Genomic DNA, 23697 nt, shown 5'->3' with positions numbered 1-23697 from the left:
AATATTACTCAGCCATAAAAAGAAACGAAACTGAGCTATTTGTAATGAGGTGGATAGACCTAGAGTCTGTCATACAGAGTGAAATAAGTCAGAAAGAGAAAGACAAATACCATATGCTAACACATATATATGGAATTTAAGAAGAAAAAAAATGTCATGAAAAACCTAGGGTTAAGACAGGAATAAAGATACAGACCTACTAGAGAATGGACTTGAGAATATGGGAAGGGGGAAGGGTAAGCTGTGACAAAGCGAAAGAGAGGCATGGACATATATACACTACCAAACGTAAGGTAGATAGCTAGTGGGAAGCAGCCGCATAGCACAGGGAGATCAGCTCGGTGCTTTGTGACCGCCTGGAGGGGTGGGATAGGGAGGGTGGGAGGGAGACGCAAGAGGCAGGGGATATGGGAACATATGTATATGTATAACTGATTCATTTTGTTATAAAGCAGAAACTAACACACCATTGTTAAGCAATTATACTCCAATAAAGATGTAAAAAAAATAAAGAAAAAATATAATTTTACAGAGAGAGTAAAGGATAGAAATAAGATGTCTCTATACCTCAAAGTTTTCAAAAGAAAATCTTTGAGATGCTACATACTTGAAAATTGATTTGACATAGCCCAATAAATCCCCTAATAAACAATGCCAGACAATGCACATCAAATATTAGCAGAGCACATGAAGAATCTCACCATAAATCACTTCTTGCCGTTTGACCACATCTTTCTTTTGCTGTTTCAGAAACTTGCTGTCCACTATCTGACTCCAGGACTCTGCTTCCAGCTGTTTGGACTCAATCTCAAAGTCTCCCATTAGCTGCCCTTCATTCATGTCTGTACCTACTCCTCAAAATACAAAAAAAATCAATATCAGAATCCTGCATCTGTGACCTCTAAAAAAAACCTCTGCTGGACGTTCCTCATGGTGATAATTTCATGAGACATAAACACTCTACACTAATACAGGGATGTTCATAGAATATATATTCTATTAGAAAAGATCATTTTCTGTTCCAGAGTGACATACTCTATGTTCAAGACTTCAGTTAAGGGTGATAACCATCACATAAATCAAAGGTGATTAAGACATGATCAGGGTCCTGGTGACTTGACTTGTTTAAGAGAGTAGGCTTACAGCTGTGCCAAAAGAGCTAGAACTGAACGTGTACGAAAGTCTAGGGGAAGGAGAAGCGTTTGTACCATAATCTGACCACATTAAAATCAATGACATCCTTCAGTGGACAACCATCTAACAACAGGGTAAGTGGGTTTACCAACGCATTATAAAGCATGTGATGCTTTACAGACAGTTCAGAGAAGTTTCACAGGAGTAAGGAAAAGGCAGGAGATGCGTTAGTGCTTGCATTCTAGGAGATGGCACAAAGTCTCTGCAGACACACACAATACATGCCATGATTTCTGCTTACCCTCATCAGTAAGGGACTCTGTTGACTCATTGACCTTGCTGATTTTATTTAGTGAGTCTGTTGAATGAGACAGGAATTTCCATGTGTTTGATATGTTCTCATCATTGCCAACTCTGGGGGCAAAAGGAAACACATACCGTCAGATACATTCTGAGAAGCCATAGTTTCCAGTCTTAAGTGAAGATCTGAAAAACTACAAAGTGACAGCTGGCTGCAAGTACTACAATGATGGAAGACAAATTACTTAGGTCAGGTACCCAGCAATATGCAACACAAACTATTAAGGAAGGTTGGAGGCACTTAACATCACTGCAAGCATGAACTTTTTGAGCCTTGGATTTTTTTTTAATGATAGGTAGCAAGGAGAATGCTCTTCCTTCAAACTGCATACACATTATATAAGAAATTTTTCTGTTTGAAACTCATGTCTAACCACTACACTTTTTCCCTGTGTTCCCTAAATAACTATAGACCAAGCACTTATATTAAACCATATTCTTCCAACTTTTCTTGAGCCCAACTCACCAGCTAGCACATTAGGTACCCAGTAGATGTTTGTGGTATAACACAAAAGTAAGCCAGAGTCATTTAAAACTAAATTTTATTTAAAGGTCAACTTTTAAAAGTCATAATATAAACTCATTTGGATAACATGAGAACTTGGAAAAGAAAGCCTTTGGTTAATTACAATAGAAAAACAAAACGATATAAAAATCCCTGAAACTTTGTTTTTAATGAGGAGGAAACATTAGCCAGCACAGAGGTTAGGAAACACAGACAAAAGGAGATTTGCATCCTTCAGTTGGGAATTTTCCTCCAGCCTAGGTTAAGAGAGCTGCAAGAGATGTTTTGAGTCCTACATTTGAGATGACTTCTTTACTGGATGGGAAGGCAGGCATCTTACCCCAAACAGCCAGCAACATCATAATTGGCCCCGTGCTAATCACAGACAGCCGAGGCCTGAACAATCAGGGGCCACAGCAACTTCTGGAGGGACCATAAAAGGAACTCAGTGCAGATGAGGGATGGGGAACCTACTGTAGTACCCGGCCCATTATTCACTCCCATGACTTAAGAGTCAAGAGGCAAGTTTAAAAAAAAAAAAAAAAAGCGAAACAAAACACAGTTACCCCTTCCCCCCAGGTTCATCTGACCAACAGAAAAGTGTGACATATGAAAATACAAGTGATTGAAACCAAACATTCAGAATTAAATCTTTTTTTCTATTCCCACTTCTTATTTTGATCTGAAAATCATCCTTTTAGAAGGCAGGTTCTTTAAAAGAAGGGCTGATCATGTATAAAAGCAGAGGACAACTGGCCTAAAAATAGTGTTTAAAGGGGATCCTTGCTACAAAATGGCGATCGTGATGGTGCATCAAAGTGTAATCCTCACCCCACTCAGCTGTAGCACTAACCCATTACGTTATACATTTCTTTCTAAAACAATCTTTTTGTCAAATGGTATAAATTATTATGCTCTGTCACCTAGATGTCAACTGTGTTAGCTTTACATCCCCACTCACCCAGCAATGTTCTGAATGGAGACACTTTTGGAGAGCGACACACTCTGCTGGGACCGTCTGTTAGCAAACATGGGGGCGGCAGTGGTTTCATCAGCCAGGAGGACTGCGGAACGAGGGCGCTCCTTGGGCTGGGAGGCTGTAAAGAATGAAAGGACAACAAATGAAGTATCACCGACACATGCCCACCAGCACTGACTCAACTGATGAATGCCAAATAGAAGCAAACTGCTTTAAAAGAGATTTACCCTGGGAGTATAAATAGGTACAAAAACTCTATGGAAGACAACTTGGCAATAGCTGTTGAAACTGTAAATACCTATCTTTGATCCAGTAATTCCATTTAGGATATGTTTATTCTACAAGATTTACTTGTTTATATTTGAAATGACATATGTCCAAAGTTATTCAATGCAAAGTTTGGTAAAAGCAAAATGAGTATCAAAAGAAGATCAGTTAATCAATCATGGTACAGCCTACATGTGAATACTATGAAGCTTTAAAAAAAAATGAGGACACTCTCCATGAACTGACACAGATCTGCAGATAACATATTAAGGGGGGAAAAATCAAGGTGCAGGGCTTCCCTGGTGGCGCAGTGGTTGAGAGTCCGCCTGCCGACGCGTGGGACGTGGGTTCGTGCCCCGGTCAGGGAAGATCCCACATGCCGTGAAGCGGCTGGGCCTGTGAGCCGTGGCCGCTGAGCCTGTGCGTCCGGAGCCTGTGCTCCGCAACAGGAGAGGCCACAACAGGGAGAGGCCCATGTACCGCAAAAAAAAAAAAAAAAAAAAAATCAAGGTGCAGAATAAAGTGCGCAATAGACCACCTTTTATGTTTTAAAAACATAATTAATAATCCAAATTGGTATTTGCTTTATTTTGATAAAGAAACTTAAGGAAGGTAAATATAAAACTAAGAAAAGTGGTTTACCTGTGGGGTGTGACGGCAATGAGGATAAAGAATCATATATTTAAAAATTTAAACTAATTCAAAGTAAGAGAAAAGGAGACCGAGAGAATTTTAAGGATAAAAGGAGCCTCAGAGATAAATGAGGCTGGTGTTCTTTGGGAGGACCTACCAAGAAATGTGTCAGGGGCTGGTGAGATATGCAAATTCCCAGCCCTCCTTGTTCTGTGCGGGTGGGACCTGGGAGCCTACACATTTACCAGCTCCCCAAGTGATTCTTCTGTACAATGTCTGAGAACACAGGTTTTGACCAATTCCTTTAATGTACAGATGAGGAAAATGCAACATGTGTTTGAGGTCACATAGCTAATTTGTCCTCATACTGCATACTTCTCTTGAACTTGACCAAAGAGGAAACTGGAGCTCTAATTTCATGCTAAAGTAGTCACACTGCCATCTGGGTAGCAAATTATTTTTCCTTGGTAGCTAACTAAACTGCTGCATTACCTGTCCATCCCCAGGAGCATCAGGAGCTGAAGGAAATAAGACTGGGGCAGCTGTTATGGCTTCACAGTATTACAGGATGTTTCTGACTTAATAAAATTAATAAAACCATTTCCAATTCAAATTCTGTTTAGAAGAAGGTGATATAATAAACACCAGAAACATGCTACCCTATAACACAACCAGACCCTTCCTGCAGGAAGCACACAGGAAACTGGGAGATGTGGGTCCCACACCAACAGGGAAGAAGGGCAACTGGCAGGGAAGAGAACATGCTCAAGTGTTCAAGAGCCTGGAGCACATCCTCAGTGTCTCAGAAGGGAAGCTGCTGAGCAGATAAAATCTGATAGAGGAAGAAACACCGGTTCTTGAAGAACAGTAGGATGTGGGTAAGTCAACAGAAAGAGAGGACATTCTGATGAGGAGAACTACATGAAGGAAGGCAGAAACACTCTATTAATGTGAAAGGGAGAAAACAAGCAGAAGAGGAAGTAAGTAGAGGGGCGTATATAAGGGATCAGTGAAACGGCTGGAGAAGCAGAACGAAGTCATGTCATGCAGAGCCCTGAACATTATCAAGAACAACCTGCATCTAAAAGGCAGCATAGGGGGGTGAAAACAACAACTTTCCCTTGTTGAAACCAATCCACTCCACTCAGGGAAGTTGCTAACTACTCTCTGAGCCTCAGCATCCTTATTTGTGATGGTGATGGTAGTGCTGAAAGCAAACACTGAAGGAGGCCTCTCACCAAGTACTTCACTGGTGTGATCTCACTTAAACCTGATGACCACCTGCTGATACTATTACCATCCTTTCACAGAGGAGGAAAATGAGGTACAGGGGATTTAGTAAACGTCCGAGGTTATGCGGCTGTTAAGTGGGATGCTGGGACTCAGACCCATCCAACTTGAATCCACAATCTGTACTCTTACCGCTACGTTACCTCAGGAATAAAACGAGTAAAACAGGAATAAGAATACATGTGGGGGTCAGATATAATAGGTATTTTTTGGAAAAACGCTATTTTATCTGATTTGAAAGGAAAAAAAAGGTTTCTGAAATAAGGGATAATGTCACAGAACAAAAGTTTAAGGAAGATTAGACTTGTGAAAGGTGTTGGAATGGGTTGGATCATTGGTTAAAGTGGGTGACACTCAGGCACAACTTTTCTTCTAGGAATCCACATGCAAAGATGGGCAATTGGACTTCTGTCTAAAGAGACTCCACACCATCCTGGTGGCACAGTCTCTACAGCCATTCTGGGGCCATCTGGAAGCACTCAGAGCAGTCGGGCACAAAGCAGTGGTCCTCAAGCTCGAGTGTGTGCATCACCGTCACCTGGAGCATCTACTCAAACACAGATCACTGGGCTCCGCCTCTGGAATCTCTGACGTAGTAGGTCTGGGTAGGGCCCAAGAATTGGCACTTCTAATTGATCCAGGATCTACCCTTTGAAAAACACGGCCTGAGGGTAAGTTTCACATGGGCTCCCATAGAGCAAATTTAGGTGATATTCATTACTGCATCTTTATGACAGGAGTTGGAAACAACTCAGACAACCGTCTTTGGGGGAACTGATAATTAAAATGTGGTATATATTTATGAAAGAACACCATGCAGCGATCTGAGACAATAGCTTACATATAGTAACACGCATAGATCTCAAAACCATATTGAGTGGAAAAAACCCCAGCAGAATGGATAAGCAAGTCATATCATCTAATTTAACGCACAAAATCATAAGAGATATTTCCAGAGGTACACATATGTCTAAAGATACAGCAGATTAGAGAGGTTTACATTAAATATACTGCAGTGCGTGCTGAGGAGGGGAAAGGAATGAGACAGGGAATGAAGAATGAAATGGGGAAAATATTAAGTAAAACCAAAGTGAAGCTTTGCACAGACTGGAGAAGACAGGTTGATGTGAATGGGAGAGGTGTGATTTACCCAATTTGTGTACCACTGAAGTCCTTGGGGAAAAAAAGATTTTCATAACTCCACAGTTTGTCAAGAAGTTTATAAGCAAGATCTCATCTGATGCAACTGTAACGCTGCTAAAAGCGAGTTTCACTGTCGACTCACGCAAGAGAAATTTCAAGACACACAGGGCTAAGGTGCTGCCTTTTAAGCGAAGACACACACTATTCTAGAACCTTCCAGAGAGTTTGATGGTAGAATGGTAAGCTTTTGGTCAATGAAACTGCAGCCTTCTCTAAGTATTCAAAATAGGTATTCAAATCTTGCTTAAGAATAACAAGTAAATACTACAGAAGTATGGGTAAGTCCTGAACCAGAGAGGCGAAAAGGAATCATGAGACGTGGGCCGAGCTACTTACACTTGTTTCTCATAATGACCGTGGGCAGCGAAGATGTGTCATGTGCTTGAAGGCTCCCTTTGGGCTGCTGAAAGGAAAAGAAAGCCTGAGTGAACCCTGCATTTACAATTTATCTTCTGTCAAGTTTCAAGAGGCTTAGAGCAGGAAGCCAGCTGCTCTTACTTCCCTGCTCTATTCCTGCCAATGGTCCTCAGCACCCTAGTCCTAGATAAGCCACCCACTCTGGCTCCCCTCTGAACCCGCCAAGCACTCTGATCCTGCAAATGCCGTCTCTTCTGCCTGGAATGCTCTCTTCACCTTCACAGGCATGACATTCTTCTATTTCAAGATAATCCCTCCTTGGTAGAGCCATCTGTTAGCTTCTTTCTTCTCCTCACCCGAGGCAGTGACTGGCACCCCTTAGAATCCTGCATGTGCCCCCGCCTAGTTTTTTCCTTATTTATGGTCATCGTCTGCTTGTCCATCTTCCCCACCAGAATGCCGATTCCTTAAGAGCGGCATCTGTGCCTTTTTTGTTTCTATTTCTCCAGTGACTCGCATTTATAAGGTGTTAAATAATTCTTAGGTAAAGTGCTAATTTTAAGACTTTTGTTGTAGCATGGAACAGAGACACTGTGAGAAATTACAGACTGAAGCAATTAGTCTGAGATAAATCATTAGTGAAAAAGGGTCCATTTAAAATGGAACTCCCCCTTTCAGGTTACATTCTTTTCTATGGGATATGCTGTATCCCTATCATTCTCCTTCTCTATAGCACATTCACAGTAACAGCAGTCTTACCAGAGATCACAAACTCAAATGCCTGTGGGGTCGGGCAGGTAACAAAGGACAGAGGCGAGTTGGAGGAGGTGGGGAGTGGCAGGCTGGGGCTTGTATATCTTGTCTAGAGGAGGCAGCAGTCACTCAGCCCCAGTGGATTATCACCCACCACCCACCTCTCCAACATTTAAGGAACTACAGGCCAGATACTGTTCTACGTGCTTAGGAGCTATTGATGGATCACTTGGCAAGTTGAGTGCATACATTCTAGTGGGGGGAAGGTACAGATCATTAAAAGTAAATGTAATACAATAAATACAGTTGTTAAGTAGACCCTAAGAAGGTGATAAGTAGTACTATGGAGAAAAAGAAAAAGAGCAAGGTGGGAATTGGGAATTCTGGGTAAGGGGAAATACCAGGGCTGTGAGATCTTCCATTTCTTCAGGAGAAATCGGAAATCCAAACTGGTGTGAAATACGATTTTTCAATAAATACACTAACTCAAATAAAAAAAAATTACTCCATGAGCCAAACAAAATTTATGTCCATGGACTGAATAAGATCTGGGGTACAGAGGTCTGTCATCTTTACACTAGAGTTCAGTGCTTCTCAAAGTGTGGTCTTCGGACTAGCAGCATTAGCATCATCTGGGAACTTATTAGAAAGGCAAGTTCCTGGCCCCTCCCCACCCGCCAAATTGGAAGCTCTGGGAGTGGGGCCCACTGTCATCTTATAACAAGCCCCAAGGTGATTCTAATGCACACTCCAGTTTGAGGCCACTGCACTAGATAAATGCGTTTGGTTACTGGAAGCACACCGCATGCTGAGCATCTGTGTAGATGGAGCTGGAGAGCACTCTTCTGACAAGGAACAAAGACATTTATGAGTGACTACAACACTGAAAACCACACAGGCCACCTAAACGCCCATCTGCCCCCAGCCTCGTACTCTTTCTTTAAGGGCTCTGATATGCAGTGCCTGTTATCACACAGCTGCATACTCAGAGCACGTACCATCATACACTTCCTGCTCCTGTCATGTGATCCACACGAGCCTGTGGAGAAAAGTGCTGCCAGACAGGCCCGTTTAACCCTGACACTCCCCAGCCCATCAGCGTGTCAGAGCCCCTGATTTCCACCTGCTGCCCTCATGGTCCTGAAGAAGGAAGCCAGGCGTGTGAAAGGCAGAGGAGGTCTGCAGACACAGTTAAGAAGAAAACCACTTCAACGGCGACACAGATTAAAATCACAGAGAAATGTGCATTTAACATGGAGAAGCTCTGAAACCATTTTACCTTCCAAAAGCCACAAATTCCCGAGTGTGTTAAGAAGAGAAAAATCATTTTTGGTTATTTTAGTCTCAAAGTAGGTACCAAATGATGAAAATAAACAAAAACTACAACCCCGAATCTCCCATCTCTGAAGATCTTATTGGTTTAGCCAGAAATGTCTTACCTTCATTTTGACCTTTGCACAGGAGGCCAGACTTTCTCTACAGCCTTTGTGGACAAAAGCACTACAACCTGAAAAGAGAGCAAAACCCCAGGTGACATTAATACACAGCAAACAGATCCCCCAGACTGATTTTTCCACTGCCACAGCAACCGACAGACTGCCAGGTGAAGTCGCTCACAGGTCAGAATGTGACTAGCCGAAATTACAGACTGCAGCCCTCTTCTAGGAAGCAGGCATGAGATGTCATTTGGAGGAGAAACAAGAGCAGATGTGATTACTGATTAATAAAAACTAGAAATCTGAATCTTCTCGGGCAGGAAGCTGAGAGGCTACAAAACTAAAGTGAAAGCGTCTGCTGTCAATATGTGAGTCTAAGTCACAAATAATACATAAATGATATGTATTTACATATATAGACATTTACATATACGTTTAATAACACCCACAAATAATACATAAATACAGCCCCTTAACAGGGGCTGTGAAATCTGTATGGCTGTGTCAAAGGTGGAATGTGAATCTGAAAATCTACCTATTTATGTCCTTTGACTTGGAAACCTAACTACCCTGAACTTTTTGCAACACCCCGACTGAGTCAAGAGCCGCAGAAGAAAGGTCATCAGAACCACCCTAATAAAGTACCTCTGGGAGCCCTCACTCGAGAGGAAGTAGGAGACTTCCTGAAGATGAACGGACATTTCCAGAAAGATGGAGCACAGCCCACGATCCTCCAAGGACACGAACTTATTTCAACTCTTATTTCTCACTCCTTGACCCACAAGGGCCACTTATGTAAACCAACCCCCCCCCCACTCTCTGCCTCACAAGGGTCATCATCAGCTTGTACTGCTGCTATGAAGTCATAAAGCAGAACTGTGCCAGGAGGTCAGAGGTCGAGCATCTCTCCAGGAAAGGACTGCCTGAGAAAATCAAGATACCACCCATCAGGCAACGCTTCACACCCTGATTCAGGAAGCACCATAGGTCCTGCCTATGGTAACCCATGAATCATGGGCCAGGATGCTCTCCTGGTTCCTACGTACGGATTACGAGGATACTAGAATGGAGACTGCCAGAACCCCAGACCCCAGAGGCTTTTCCCCATTCCTTCCTCAATGCCTACTCAGTTCACAGGTCTCTTCCCTAACACCACCAGTCACAATGCGTTGGATAATCTTATGGTTTTCTCCTCCACTGAGTGCTCCTCTAGGGCAGGGTCCCTTCATCTGCTGCCGAATCCTTAATTAGGTCTCCCTAGCATAATGCCTGGCTCATGCCACCTACTCAAACGTCTGTTTGAGATCTTATGTCTATTTTATCCAAAAGCCAAGTGCCCTGACACAACCTAGGTTACAGCATGTCAAATATCTTATCAACACTAAAAGGAGTACTAGAAGAACAACCATCACACTAAACGTGATTTAGGTCCTGGCTCTCCTAATTAGTTAATGTTACCCTATGCAAGTTCCTTCTCTATAGGCCTCAGTTTCCTCAGACCTATAAAATGGAAGGAAGTACTACATCTTTCCCCAAGTTCCTTTTCTCTGTGATCCTATAAGACTCCTTAGGCTACATCTCTTGAAGAAAGAGATAATTTTCCAAGTAAATCCACTAGATTGTTCTATAAGGTTCGTGTTGCAGAAGAGTTTTCAACTTAGTCATCTGAATTATCACTAGGACAGACCCATCCTTCAGGGCATGGTTAGGGAAAGTTCCAACTGGAGAAATCTTGGCTGAAGCTATTTCCATAAAAGAGGCGATAGGGAGCAACTCTACTTTTGTTGACAGGATGGCCCAGAGCGGGAACTTGTCTGGAAGTGGGGTGGGGTGAAGTATTCTGGGCCTTTTACTCTCAGGCCTACCAAGCCTTCTATCTAGTTAAGCTCTTCTAGCTCCACCCCAAGTGAAATTCACTGTCTGGTCATTTTTCTGATGTTAAACCATCAGAAGAGACACCCATTTACCAATGGCAGCATGAGAGACTCTCCTGGGAAAGGCTCACTCAGGGAATCAACAAGAGGAAAAAACCTGGAAGGCTTTATCTCAGTCACAGCTCTATTCTTATTTCCATTGTTTCCTTCTCCAGGAGGAGACTGCAAGGGAGCTATATGGATGCTATGCTCCCTGCAATTTCTACTGTCTGTGATCATGACCAGTTCCACATAAGTCGTGAAACTGTTCCAGAAGCCAGCAGTTATAAAAGGGTTATATATCACTGAATACTAATGCCAGGGTTTCTCAGCAACATCCCTTTCTGGGCACAAGGAAGGCTCTGCAGAAAGAGACCCTTGGGGAGTGACTCATTCTAATCAGCAAAAGGAAACATTTTGAGGATATTTTTCTCAAGAACCGGAAACCACTGGCCCTCATTAAATTGTCTAGTTCTCTGCTACTTGAAAATAAGGATACATTTGGATAAAGAAATCATCTTACTACTCAGAGAAAAAAGCAGAATCACAAATAGAAATCCACATAACTCTGAGATGCCAATGCTGTTATGCCCTTCCATACATCAGGCAATGTAATTCATATTCCAGGATCTACACTTGGTGAACTTTGGCTAAAGACTTTAAGCCCCACTAGCCAATGGTCTTCCAGAAAGGGTCAAAGAGGCAACAGGTGGGCTGGACCGTTTGTCTTTATTGATTTATATTCAAAACTTTTTGCCTCTCACTTCTCAGAAACTTTTTTAACGGTTCCCCATCATCTTTAGGATAAAGCCCAAACTTCTTACTTACCTTGACATGGCCCATCACGTGCTGTGTACATTTTTAGCCCCTTGCCATGTTCTGTCACACCTCTGAACTCTGAATAAACTGTTTCCCGTACTTGTGTCCCTTTCCCTCTCTTCCTTCCCTGACTAGGTTGGCAGGACTCACTCTCTGGAGTCTTCTCTGACTCCTGCAGAGAAGATAACACTCCCCACCTCTACGCTTCTGGTATTCCATGCTTGCCTCTGTCATGGTACTGTACTGTGATGGCCACACTCTTCCACTGGACAGAAAACTCCTGGAGGGAGTCTAACTCTGTCTTTCTAAATTTTATATCCCTACCCCCAGCCTCAGGCCCACAGTAAGCATTAGATGTCTGAAGGAGGGAGAGGGGTGGGCAGGTGAGCTCCAAGCTGCTAGACCCACAGCATGAAGTATAACAAAGTAGTTGAGGCAAACATCTATATTCATCTTCTAGTAAGACAGAACGTGTTTCCCCCCCATCGGCCCCACTATCCTTACTCAGGGTACATGTCTCCCCTCCCCTGCTACACAGATGCCTGGGACCACGGAGTGGTCTTGTTGATCCATCATCTCTTTCTCATGCACAGGCTTTCCAGCTCCCCTCCCCATCTTTTCCCTCTGTCTTTCACATACATCTTCTTTAATCCCATTCTTCCTTACCCTCTCTTGAGTCTTGCCTAGGTAACCTAGGAGAATCTCTTCTTTACTCCATTTTACTTAAACAAAATATACTTTAAAACATGGGTGATAAGAATATGAGGAAAACTAATGAATTCATATCATGGACAAAGAAAAACACACATTTTGAAATGGAATTAAAGGTAGTGCCATATCCAACACCATCTTAAAAATGTTTAAAACTCCTCATAAAACAATAAGACAAAGAACCAAACAGAAAAACAATACAAAGACTATGAACGGGCAATTCACAAAAAAATACAAAATGGTGCTCAAGCTCTCTAGACATTAGAGAAATGCAAGCTCAAACAACATAGAAATATCATTTCACATCCAACCAGATTGGCCAAAATAAAAGTCTGCCAGTTCTAGGTACTGGTGAGGATATGGTGATGCAGGAGCTCGCATCATCTGCCGATGGACGGTACATCCATTTGGGGAAGTAATTTGGCAACATCCAGTAAAGGTAAAAATGTGCTCACTTTATGAATTAGCAATTCCCTTCTTGGTATATAGCCTGGTGATACACACAAGTACAATTAAAGATGTTCCTTGCAGCACTGTTTGTAACAGACAGAAATTGGAAATAACCCAAATGACTTAACAGTGGAACAGATTAGATATATTCAAAAATGAAATACCATATAAGAGTTAGAAGTCAATAATCTAGATCCACGTGTTTCAATATCCTGTCTGGATCCCCCAAATATGATGCTGAGGAGAATAAAGCAAGTTACAGAATGAGATACACTGTATAGTACCACTTAAATAAACTAAAAACAAAAAAATTTTTTAATATTGTTTATATATAAGATAGTTATAAAACATTGGCTACATACACACTGAATTCATGATAGTGTTTGCCTTGGGGAGGAAGGAAGAGGAATGGGATTAGGCAGGGAAACAGGGGAATTTAACTTTAACTATAATGGTTTATTTCTTCAAAACTGAAAAATAGTCTAAAGTAATATGACAAAATGTTACTTTTTTTTCCATCTTGAGTAATGGGCACATAGGTGTTGGTTATGTTATCCATGCACTATTTTATATTAGTGTGTTCTTTTTTAAAACCCCAATTCTAATTCCTTCAAAGCTCCCTGCATTTGCTTATCTTTTAAAACAAATATAAAACAATTTTCAATTAGATTTTATTATCTTATATTCCAGTTAAAAAACAGCATTTTCTCCTTTGCTGTAATGAAAATCGATATTTTAGGCATGAATGGGCAACATTCATGGGTGGTGGATTTGCTTGAGAACTTGCCACTAATTCTGATCTACAAAAATGACCAACTAGTACACCGTGGACAGAACTTGCTTTCAAGTTGCATTCTTCCTGTTCCTTTCCTCCCCATCAGTTCCATCACCCTATAGAGAATTAAACAATGGGAAAGGTACAATCACTTTTACACAGATTTTGGCAATATTCAAGTTCTCAGGCCAGTGTTTGAGATTTAAAAGACAACTGCAATTGAGGAATCATAAAAGCAGAAGTAATATTTAAAATGCACTTCCAGTAAACAACTTTTCATACAAATCCACTTTAGTTAACTGAGACATGTCCCCAAACCCACAACCCAGCTGAAAATTTTAATATACTTTATTAACATGGTCACAAGTCTTAGAGATAAACAGTTTGCATGGATGTCTGCTTAACTTACTCAAGTACCTACTTGCAAACCACTCTACTTGTTACCAGGCTGTCCTGGACTCAGTTCATGGCAATGGTTTTAGTGGTATACGTGGGTAATTTAGAAACGTCCGCCCCACTGTCATCAGCCAAAGTCATGTGGTTAAAACCTCTGTTTTGGAAAACAGACAATTACTGAGAACTTAAGAATCAAAGACAAATCTAATACACTTTCAAGCTCTCTGTCACAAACTATACCATGTTGTTAGGGAGATCAAATAATTATTTGGCCTTTTATTTATTTTTCAAAAAGATTTCCTGATAGCAGTAATATACTTTCATTCTATAAAGTTCTTCAAAAAGGTCTTGGCACAGTGGTTTATGGGAACAGAGCTGACCCTTAATTAGACTCCTCTGAACTTAAAAGCAAACAGCCCAGCCTTCAACTTCTTTTCTTGCTACAAGGAGGCATCAAATAAAAGGATATGAAGGAAAACACATGACTGGGAGCTATCATCTATCTGCTGCTGCATTTTTTTTAACCTCTGCCACCAGATCTTTGGTGAACTGTTATATACTATACACTCTCTTTCAGCAGAAAAATCAAACAACGCGTTAGAGAGACTGGCTTAAGAAAATCAGCATTAAGAAGGGAAAGAGGAGTGGCCATGCCAAATTGAAATTACAGCATGGCATATTCCAGGCCTCCCTGTTAAGGGAAGGATTCACCTTGAGTTGTGTTGGGGACCTGAAGGAAGGGCTCTTCTGCCACTTCAGTCCAGTGGGCGATGTGCTGAAGAGCTCCTCCTAGAGACAGGCCTGAGCAGCAAAATCCATCTGGGGAAAATTCTCTGACCCTTCTTAAGGATAAACATTGGAGAGTTTTTTAACTTTAAGGAGAGAAAGGTGCAACTGCTTCCTATTGTGTCAACCCTAACCCAGAAAACTCAAACAAAACAACAAAAACAACAAAAAACATTTAAATACCAACAATTTAGAAATACACGCTCCAAAATTATTTCCACAACTTCTTGTTTAAATTCTTTGGGGAGTGTGAGACACTGCCTGGTCTGGACTGATAGAGTGTAGATACAAAAGCCTTGTAAGATATTCTTGGTAGTTAGTGTAATAACCACAATGCTGATGTACAGGACAAGAGGAAAGCCACAAATGAGCGAAATCATCTTAGCTGAAGTGCTCACCTAGCAGCAGTTTTCAGAAGAATACTGGTAAACAAACAAAAACCAAAATGAAAGTACTCTGTTTGGATAAGAATTGACTTTATTGCTTAGGCTCTTTCACCTTCCTTTTCCCTAAATGAACTTCTTTTCCTTAATCAGTTATATGTATTTTACTATCTAAGCAATGAATTCTAAATACGAGAAAACTGCCTATCTAGAGAGCTGTCTTCCCGGATAAAATCTAAAGCTGAATCCAATCGTCACACACATTCTAAACTCTTATGTTTCCTACTTAGATTGCAGCTGGTCCACTTGTTTTTTAATCAAGAGAACCAACCTACCACAAAAGTACTCAGAAGCTGCTAACACAACAGAAAATAAATACACAATAATCTCAATATCATTTTACATCTGTTTAAAGCAAACAAAACAGAACCACTGGCAGGATCCAAAAAACCCTGAACAGAACGGATTCCATACTCTGAAAGACTCCCCACACCAAGCATTCCAAAGACCAAATTATTTGTGGCAGCTGGAAAGAACAGCTGATTATTCAAGGGAAGCTTTACATAACTACAAGAAGAACTGGAAAGACGCTCTTCTTTCTTCATTAAAGTCACTGAAATCCTAAAATAAGGGTAGAGTTTTGGCTGAGTTTAAAAAAAACCAAACAAACCACACACACAACCCTGTCAAGTTTCTCATAACTTAAATTACTCTGAAGCAGTCCCGACAAGGGGCTTCAGCCCCTGCTCTCACCATTTGTCTGTTTTCCAGGAGTAGGACTGCAGGGGAGCTACAGGGAGGCTTCGCTCCTGCCCCCTGCTAGTTCTAGCATCTGTGATCCTGACCATTTCCACCTAAAGGGACTCAGCTTTCACCACGGCTATGACTTCAGACGGCTCCAGGTGTGTTCTACCGGGGTCAAGAGATGCTGATTTGTTTTAAAAATTCTATCCTGCTGCATCTCTTAATATTTGCATGCAAAAAGATATATTAAAGTGAATAAAGACATTTGAAAAACAGGCGAAGATCAACATCAGCCATTGTCACATATAACCATGACGAACCATGCGGCTGATCTCTCTAAACCACGAGTCAAAACTGACTGAGCAGCCACTTGGGGTCTGAGGCTCCAGGGTCAGCAAACAGGGTTAATGTTAAACCAAAAAAGGGAAGCTAAGAGCACAAGGGTTTCCCGGGAGTTAAATGAACTGGAGGGATGCTATGTTTCCTGAGACCCCTGGGAAGATCCTGGACATGAGAAGGGATGGAGGGAGGGGGGAAAAGAGATTCTGAGTCCCCAAATTACTCATATTTTCCACTTCCTGCCAAGGTTACAGATGGTGCTTCACACACACAAACATGCACTGCAGGCACTGTTCTTCAGGAAGCTGGAGAGAACCAGCCCATTACTTTTGTTCCTTTGGGAAGATTACTACATGTTGTTCCTTTGCTTTCAAGCCCTGATTTTTTTCCCTCTTTTTTTAAGTGGTAGGCAGCACCCTGTCAACAAACAGACCTTAATGCCACCACTAAATGTCGAGCTTATTTCAACATTACCTCTGGAGTGGACTGCAAAGGTATAGTTGAGATAGGTAGCCCCTAAGATTCTGAGGTGGGGTGGTATTTAAACTAAAAATGTATTTTTGCACCTTAGGTGCATAGTAGAGTAATAATCAGGCCCTATCAAACAGTTCCTTTTTGCCGTCTGATTCTTTCAGTTTATTTATTTATTTTAAATTTTATTAAAAAAAAATTTTTTTGGCCACACCACATGGCATGTGGGATCTTAGTTCCCCAACCAGGGATTGAACCCACGTCCCCTGCACTGGAAGCACAGAGTCTTAACCACTGGACCTCCAGGGAAGTCCCTTAATTCTTTCAGTTTAAACTGAAAAACATTAACTTTTCTTGCTTGTTTTGCTAAGCGGGTAGAACTAAGATAATCTGTGACATTTTCAGTTTGATCAAGTGATTTCCATAAATCAAAGAACTGCTGGCAGAGGACATGATGACTATACTTCCTCCCCCAGACTGATTCTCCAAACAGAAAAGATTCTTGTGATGACACACTGGACTCCATGAAATAATCTGCTTCCAAAAGAAATAGACACCTGAGGTGACTTAACATTAAAAATTACAAATTAAACCAAAATACCCCATCCTACTTATTATAAACACTGTTAGCATAAAACTAGTAGTCGACCTATTTTACTGATTTTCTACTTTTAAAAAGTCTTAAATAAAATATTGTTATATTGTGTGCTATCAAATATGTAAAATATTTAGTATAGATATTTGAACTATAATTTTAACATTTACTTTCGAAGTCAATAAAAGAGAAAATGAAGTTGTTTTGATGGATCCAAAAATGAGAAATCAGGTGCATATTATAATTGGAATTCACATAACTACCTCAGTATCTAATTTATGTCTGTATTTAGTTTTGCATACATAACATAGAGAATATCCTCATTTTCATAGATGAGCTGGTACAAATATTAGCAATTTAAAAAAATGGCTTGCCTTGCAATTATATTACGTTCTTCAATTAATTCGAGATGGAAGGAAAAATCCAAACAAGTAGATAGACTGACAGCTACAGTTAATATGCTGATGTTAAAATTTGGTTACACTTTTGAGCATGTATATTGTTAAGTGCGTTTTAAATTAGTTTAAATCCAAAAATCTGGAACTTCCAAAACACCAGTTCCACAAAAAACATTCTGAAAACCACTGTCCTATCTACCAAACTATTTAATTACTACACAGATGTGTGGCTGAGTTGTTTAGCCTACAATTCTCAAACCTTTTTTTTAATTTTATTTTTTGCTGCGTTGGGTCTTTGTTGCTGCGTGCGGGCTTTCCTCTAGTTGCGGCGAGCAGGGGCTACTCTTCGTTGCAGTGTGTGGGCTTCTCATTGTGGTGCCTTCTCTTGTTGCGGAGCACGGGGCTCTAGGCGCACGGGCTCAGTAGTTGTGGCGCACGGGCTTAGTTGCTCCGCGGCATGTGGGATCTTCCTGGACCAGGGCTTGAACCCATGTCCCCTGCATTGGCAGGCGGATTCTCTCTACCACTGCACCACCAGGGAAGCCCTCAAACCTCTTAAGTCTGTTTTTTCCTCATCAGTACTAGACCCCACACAAGTGATTCTCCATGGGTTGCTCTGGTATCCTTGGGCCATAGAAGTTTTCAAAAGGTACCCCAGGTGTCCTCTCCAGGGGGAGTTCTGCCAAAAGCTATACTGACAGCATAAAGCAGTTCAACAGTCTGAGGTGCCCTAGCTGTATTTCATCATGAAGTGAGTCCAATAAAAGAGAATTTCTATTTATGTTTCATAGGAAAAGGTATGAAAAAAACAAAACTGGGTTTAGGATGCCTGGTTAAAAGAGGTGTGTTCGGGGGGTTCCCTGGTGGCGCAGTGGTAGAGAGTCCGCCTGCCGATGCAGGGGACAAGGGTTCGTGCCCCAGTCCAGGAAGATCCCACGTGCCGTGGAGCGGCTGGGCCCGTGAGCCATGGCCGCTGAGCCTGCGCGTCCGGAGCCTGTGCTCCGCAACGGGAGAGGCCACAACAGTGAGAGGCCCACGTACCGCAAAAAAAAAAAAAAAAAAAAAACCAACAACAACAATAAAAAAAAAGAGGTGTGTTCTCCTACATCATAGTGGGCATTTTTGCTACCTGACAAATCAATCATATGTCAGTTGCAGGTTCAGTAGTCACTGTAGTCTAACACAGACTAACGATACAGTCAAGGAGAGTATAATTCAACTCTTTTAACCTGGAAATAATGTATACTCAAAAATCAATGACAATGATAAGATGTTTCATACACTGACATACATTAGACTTTTTCCAGCCTGCATTTAAATTGAAAAGTTACCTGGAGCTAGTCATGGAAAGCGTCATCCACTCACTATAACCACAAACCTATGGTCCTCTATAGCACAAAGAAAAGGATTCTTTGGGTCCTCAAACAAGATTTTCTCTCTCTTTTGTCCCTAAACCTTCTGATAATATTTCACTTCACATCTCAGAACTGAGAGTTGGTGGAATCAACGATGCTGCTTCTTATTCATGCTGGTGCTATACAGAGCAACTCTCCGTAGGTCTTCTGTCAGGCTGACTGCTTTCCAGAGATCATTTTGCTCTTTGTCATTAAGTTCTTCATTCAACATCAACATATTTTGCTCTTTCATGAGAGACCAGCTGACAACCAGAAAAACCTCTGAAACTACCAGTGATCTGATGTTTACATTTTTGTTTTACTCAGAGAAGCAATATTTAAGTACAGTCTTAAAAAATTCAAACACAAAAGTATAAAATAAAAACTTAGTCCCCTTCAATCTCTCCTCTCCTAACCTCTTTTTCAAATTGTTAACAGTTTGGTGTATATCCTTTTAGATATTCTTATACATCTACGTGAACAATTACTGTTTACTTATCTGCTTTCTATAAATTGGGATCATGCATACAGTTCTATTTATTGCCTCTCAACTTATCAAAATGTCTTGGAAATCTGTCTGTACTTGCAGAGCTATCCCAGTGGCTGGCAAACCGTGGCCTGGGGGCCAAAGTCAGCCCACATCTGTTTCGTAAATACAGACTTACTGGAACACAGTCACATTCACATTTATGTCTTGTCTATGGCTGCTTTTGTGCTGCAAGAGCTGGGTAGGGTAGTCACCACAGACACCTAATAGTCTGCAGAGCCTAATGTACTTACTACCAGTTCCTTCACAGAAAAAGCTTGCTGACCTTTGATCTATTCTATTTTTACAATTGGCCTAATATTCCACCTGATGAATATATATTTTACTGTTGGATATTTAGTTCCTTTAAAATTTTCCACAATATGAATAATGCTGCAATGAGTAAGTACCAAGGATTATACCTTGAGAACTCTTCTTTATTTCTTTATTTTTTGGCTGCGCTGGGTCTTTGCTGCGTGCGGGCTTTCTCTAGTTGCGGCGAACGGGCTACTCTTCATTGTGGTGCGCAGGCTTCTCACTGCGGTGGTCTCTCTTGTTGCAGAGCATGGGCCCTCGGCGCGTGGGCTTCAGTAGTTGTTGCTCACGGGCTCTAGAGCACAGGCTCAGTAGTTGTGGCGCACGGGTTCAGTTGCTCTGCGGCATGTGGGATCTTCCGGGACCAGGGCTTGAACCCATGTCCCTTGCATTGGCAGGCAGATTCTTAACCACTGCGCCACCAGGGAAGTCCCGAGAACTCTTCTTATAAGCCACTGTGTAATAAGCAACTTGAGAAAGGTGCCTCTAATTATATATTCCAACCACTAAGAAGAAAGGATCATCACGTGATGTGATAGAGGTGCTGAATATGGCTACAATGGCAATCAGATTACAATATATAAATGCATCAAATTAATGCTTTGCATTAAGCTTACACAACGTTACATGTCAAATATATTCAGTTTTAAGAAAAAGAGCATGAGAAAGGAGCCTGGCACATTCGGCTGCTCAGTGAATATTTGTTGATGAACTGCTTTTGAATGAACCACAGTGCCTTGCAGAGTTCAGGCAACTGATCTTTGCTGAGTAACTGAAGATAAGAAACTCAAATGCATACTTACTGGTAGTTAAATGTAAAAAATAAATCCAGTCTGAAGTCATCAAGATCTCCTAGAATATTCACCCAGCTCTCTCCCTACTGAAGCAGAGGACAGAGTCGAAGCCATTTTCTCTTTTATATATATAATAAATATAAATCAGAACAATCCACTGAGGACACAGAACACTGAAGTATGTGAAAATCTCCATGAAGATTCTTCAAGAACTACTTTCATTCTTGAAGTTTTATTCAGTTATTTTTCAAACCTACCCCTTGGTTGTGTAGTACACTGAGCAGTAGAGAGCATCCCCCTCAACTGGGGACAGGATGTGTGGTCTCAGGGCACATAGCAGGAGCTGGAACCCCTAAATAAAGCCAACAGCTTTAAACTAAAGACCGTAACAGCCATGCTGAAGGGCCTGGAAAAAGTCCACCTACTGGCCCTGCAGAAGCAGCAAGGAAACCTGCCCTCTCCAGCACCCTGAGTGAGAATTCTGTAACACATATGAATCCAGGGTCCAAATTTACACCATCCATATCTCCTGGAACCCTGAGTTAAGAAATCTTCTCTAGAGGTTTAATGGAATCCCAGTCTAGGAATGATGAAACCCTGAGGGATCCAGATGAAACAAATGCAGAACTGCTGCATCACAGGGTCACTGTGACAAAACAGGGAATCTAGAGGTTCCCACGGGAGGGAAGAATGTCTTATAAAGCTGAAGCTGAACTTACAAAAAAAAAAAAAAAAAAAAAAACCCAGATACCATGTAAGGAAGCAAACTGCTCTGAAGAAGCCTTAGCAACTGCACAGGGAAGAGATGTTGAGAGTTATTAAAAGTCCCTAATGGAAAGAACAGAATCTATACTGCTCGGGGATTTTCTTTTCTGCATGCTCAGTTATGCATTAGTTTTCTAAAAAATATATTTTATTGAAAATACATATTTAAAAATTACGTTTTATAGCAGAAAGCAGGTGTTCAGTCTGCTGTACTGATGAAGTTCCTTGAATATTAATTTCATGCTGCCAGTCAAGAAATATGATCTTTCTCTATTCTTCTCTGAGACCAGTACTCCCAAAATGGAGATCAGGCACTTTGCAGGAGGGATGCACAAAATGATTCTTTGAAATAGAGGAGGAAATTTTTACAGCTCTCACTTATATTGACTTAAAAGAGAAATGGAGTTAATATATAGACTGAAAAATGGGTGGCTCACTCAGCCTTAATGTTAGGTGGCTTCCTGTTATATTTGATCCTAGAGGATTCTGGAAGGAAGAAGAGGCCCTCAGAAGGTAGGTCAGGGATGTGTAACAGTGGCACCCTTCCTCGTTCGTTTACTTTCAGCATCTTGTGATGAATGGAAATTTACAGGTGCTCAATAAAGTAAACTTATAAATTATATTTAGTTTCAACTAAAATAAAATGAAAAAGAGACAAATTCCTGCAAAGAAACTGTGCATCTAGGACTATATTAAGAAGACTAATAACTAACCAGCAAACAAGAAAAAGGCACACCTGACTTCTCATTCCTAGAATGAGCTCCTTGTAATTACAGTATAGGACATGTATGTAATTTTTTACACACATACACATATCCCGTGTGAGTAGACTAAGTATGTTTTAATGATAGATAAACGTACTAAAAAGTGCTTGGTGACTACTGCCCTAGACAACCAAGTTATCGTAGTACTGAGAAGCTGTCTGTGTCCAGTGGCTAAGAAACTAAACTGGTGACTGGTGTCCTAAGAATGAGTCCTATTAGAACCTGGGCTCCAGAGTAATATGCTGGGGGGATATTGAACAGTGACAGTCTCGAGGTCACATGAAATGTATTATTACTATGCTGGAGTCGTTATCATCGTCCTGGTAAGTCACACATGAAGGAGGACATAAATGTGTGGATATCTGCACACGAGGATGAAAAAAGAGATGAGAGTTCCCTGGAAGTTTTCTTTAAAAAAAAAAAAATAGGACAGTAAAACAAATATGGCTGTAGACAATATTGGGGTATAATATATCCATAAGAGGCATTTTATAAGCACGTGAGCGTTAACGCCAGTCGTTTAAAAAGTCACAACAGCTGCAGCGTGGATAAGATAGGCTGTGTGCCAGCTGTCACTCCACTCTTTCTCTAAATATCAAGGAAGCAAGTGAGTGGAAATTATTACTGCAGTAACTTTGACTCTGCTCAAATAAAGTTTTAAACATTTCAAATTTCAGCAAGTTAACTATTTTTAGTAACAGATCACTTGGGACACTTCACATAAGTGACTGAAATCAAGACAATGTCATGACATCATGGTCTGAGAAGTGCTTCCTGGAGTCTGAGTTAGTCACTATTTGGTCTGAATTGGTTACAGGTATGACAAGATCCGAATCACCTCAGCCTCTGGAAGAGTGGACCTTCACACTGGCCACTTCTGACCACAAGCAGTCTCCTTCATTTTCCTTGGTGTGCACTATGAATATTATTACTTTCTATCTGTGTGCAACCACAAAATTTTGAGATGTAGTGCCTCAGAGCAAGGATCTGCAAATTAACGGCGTGTGGGCCAAATCTGGCCTGTAACCTATTTTTGTATGGCCCGTGAACTACAAAGGGTTTTTGCATTTTTAAATGGTTGAAAAAATAGAAAAGGTTAATATTCCATGACACATGAAAGTTACATGAAATTCAAATTTCACTGCCCATAAATGAAGTTTTACTGGAACACAGCCATACTCATTGGTTTATGTATTATCCATGGCTGCTTTTGCACTACAGCAGCAGAGTTCAGTAGTGTGGCAGAGACTGTATTGCCCATGAAGTCTAAGAAGTCTGCTATCTAGACAGAAAAAGTTAGCCATCCTCTGTCTCAGAGCATACTGTCAAAACCAGGAACCACGTTCAGTTAACAGACTTGGCTTTAAGGTGGTAGTAAGCAGGTCAGCAAGAGGTCAATACGGAATGTCTCTGCACGCGAAGGTACTCTCCCTCTCCCTTGG

At 41.2% G+C, this 23697-nt stretch overlaps 1 protein-coding gene across 10 annotated transcripts in view; it reads right to left on the bottom strand.

Moving 5' to 3' along the window:
- The window catches only part of LOC308614814 (A-kinase anchor protein 13-like), a 360148-nt gene that overhangs the window by 33376 nt on the left and 303075 nt on the right, over nucleotides 1-23697 (bottom strand). For 7 of the 10 annotated variants that reach the window (XM_081229549.1, XM_081229552.1, XM_081229554.1 and 4 more), the window contains 5 exons: nucleotides 8921-8988; nucleotides 6708-6774; nucleotides 2961-3096; nucleotides 1436-1548; nucleotides 702-854 (listed from right to left, as the gene is read on the bottom strand). In XM_081229549.1, coding sequence (XP_081085675.1) covers nucleotides 702-854; nucleotides 1436-1548; nucleotides 2961-3096; nucleotides 6708-6774; nucleotides 8921-8988 — 537 coding nt within the window. The remainder of the gene's footprint in view (nucleotides 1-701; nucleotides 855-1435; nucleotides 1549-2960; nucleotides 3097-6707; nucleotides 6775-8920; nucleotides 8989-23697) is intronic. The other 3 variants (XM_081229551.1, XM_081229553.1, XM_081229556.1) reach the window with 3 other exon arrangements.

The sequence above is a fragment of the Mesoplodon bidens genome, assembly GCF_964165515.1.
Source record: "Mesoplodon bidens genome assembly, chromosome: 3".
NCBI classification, from domain to species: Eukaryota; Metazoa; Chordata; class Mammalia; order Artiodactyla; family Ziphiidae; genus Mesoplodon; species Mesoplodon bidens.
The sequence above is the reverse complement of the archived record's forward strand: the minus strand, read 5'-3'. Positions and strand labels throughout refer to the sequence as shown.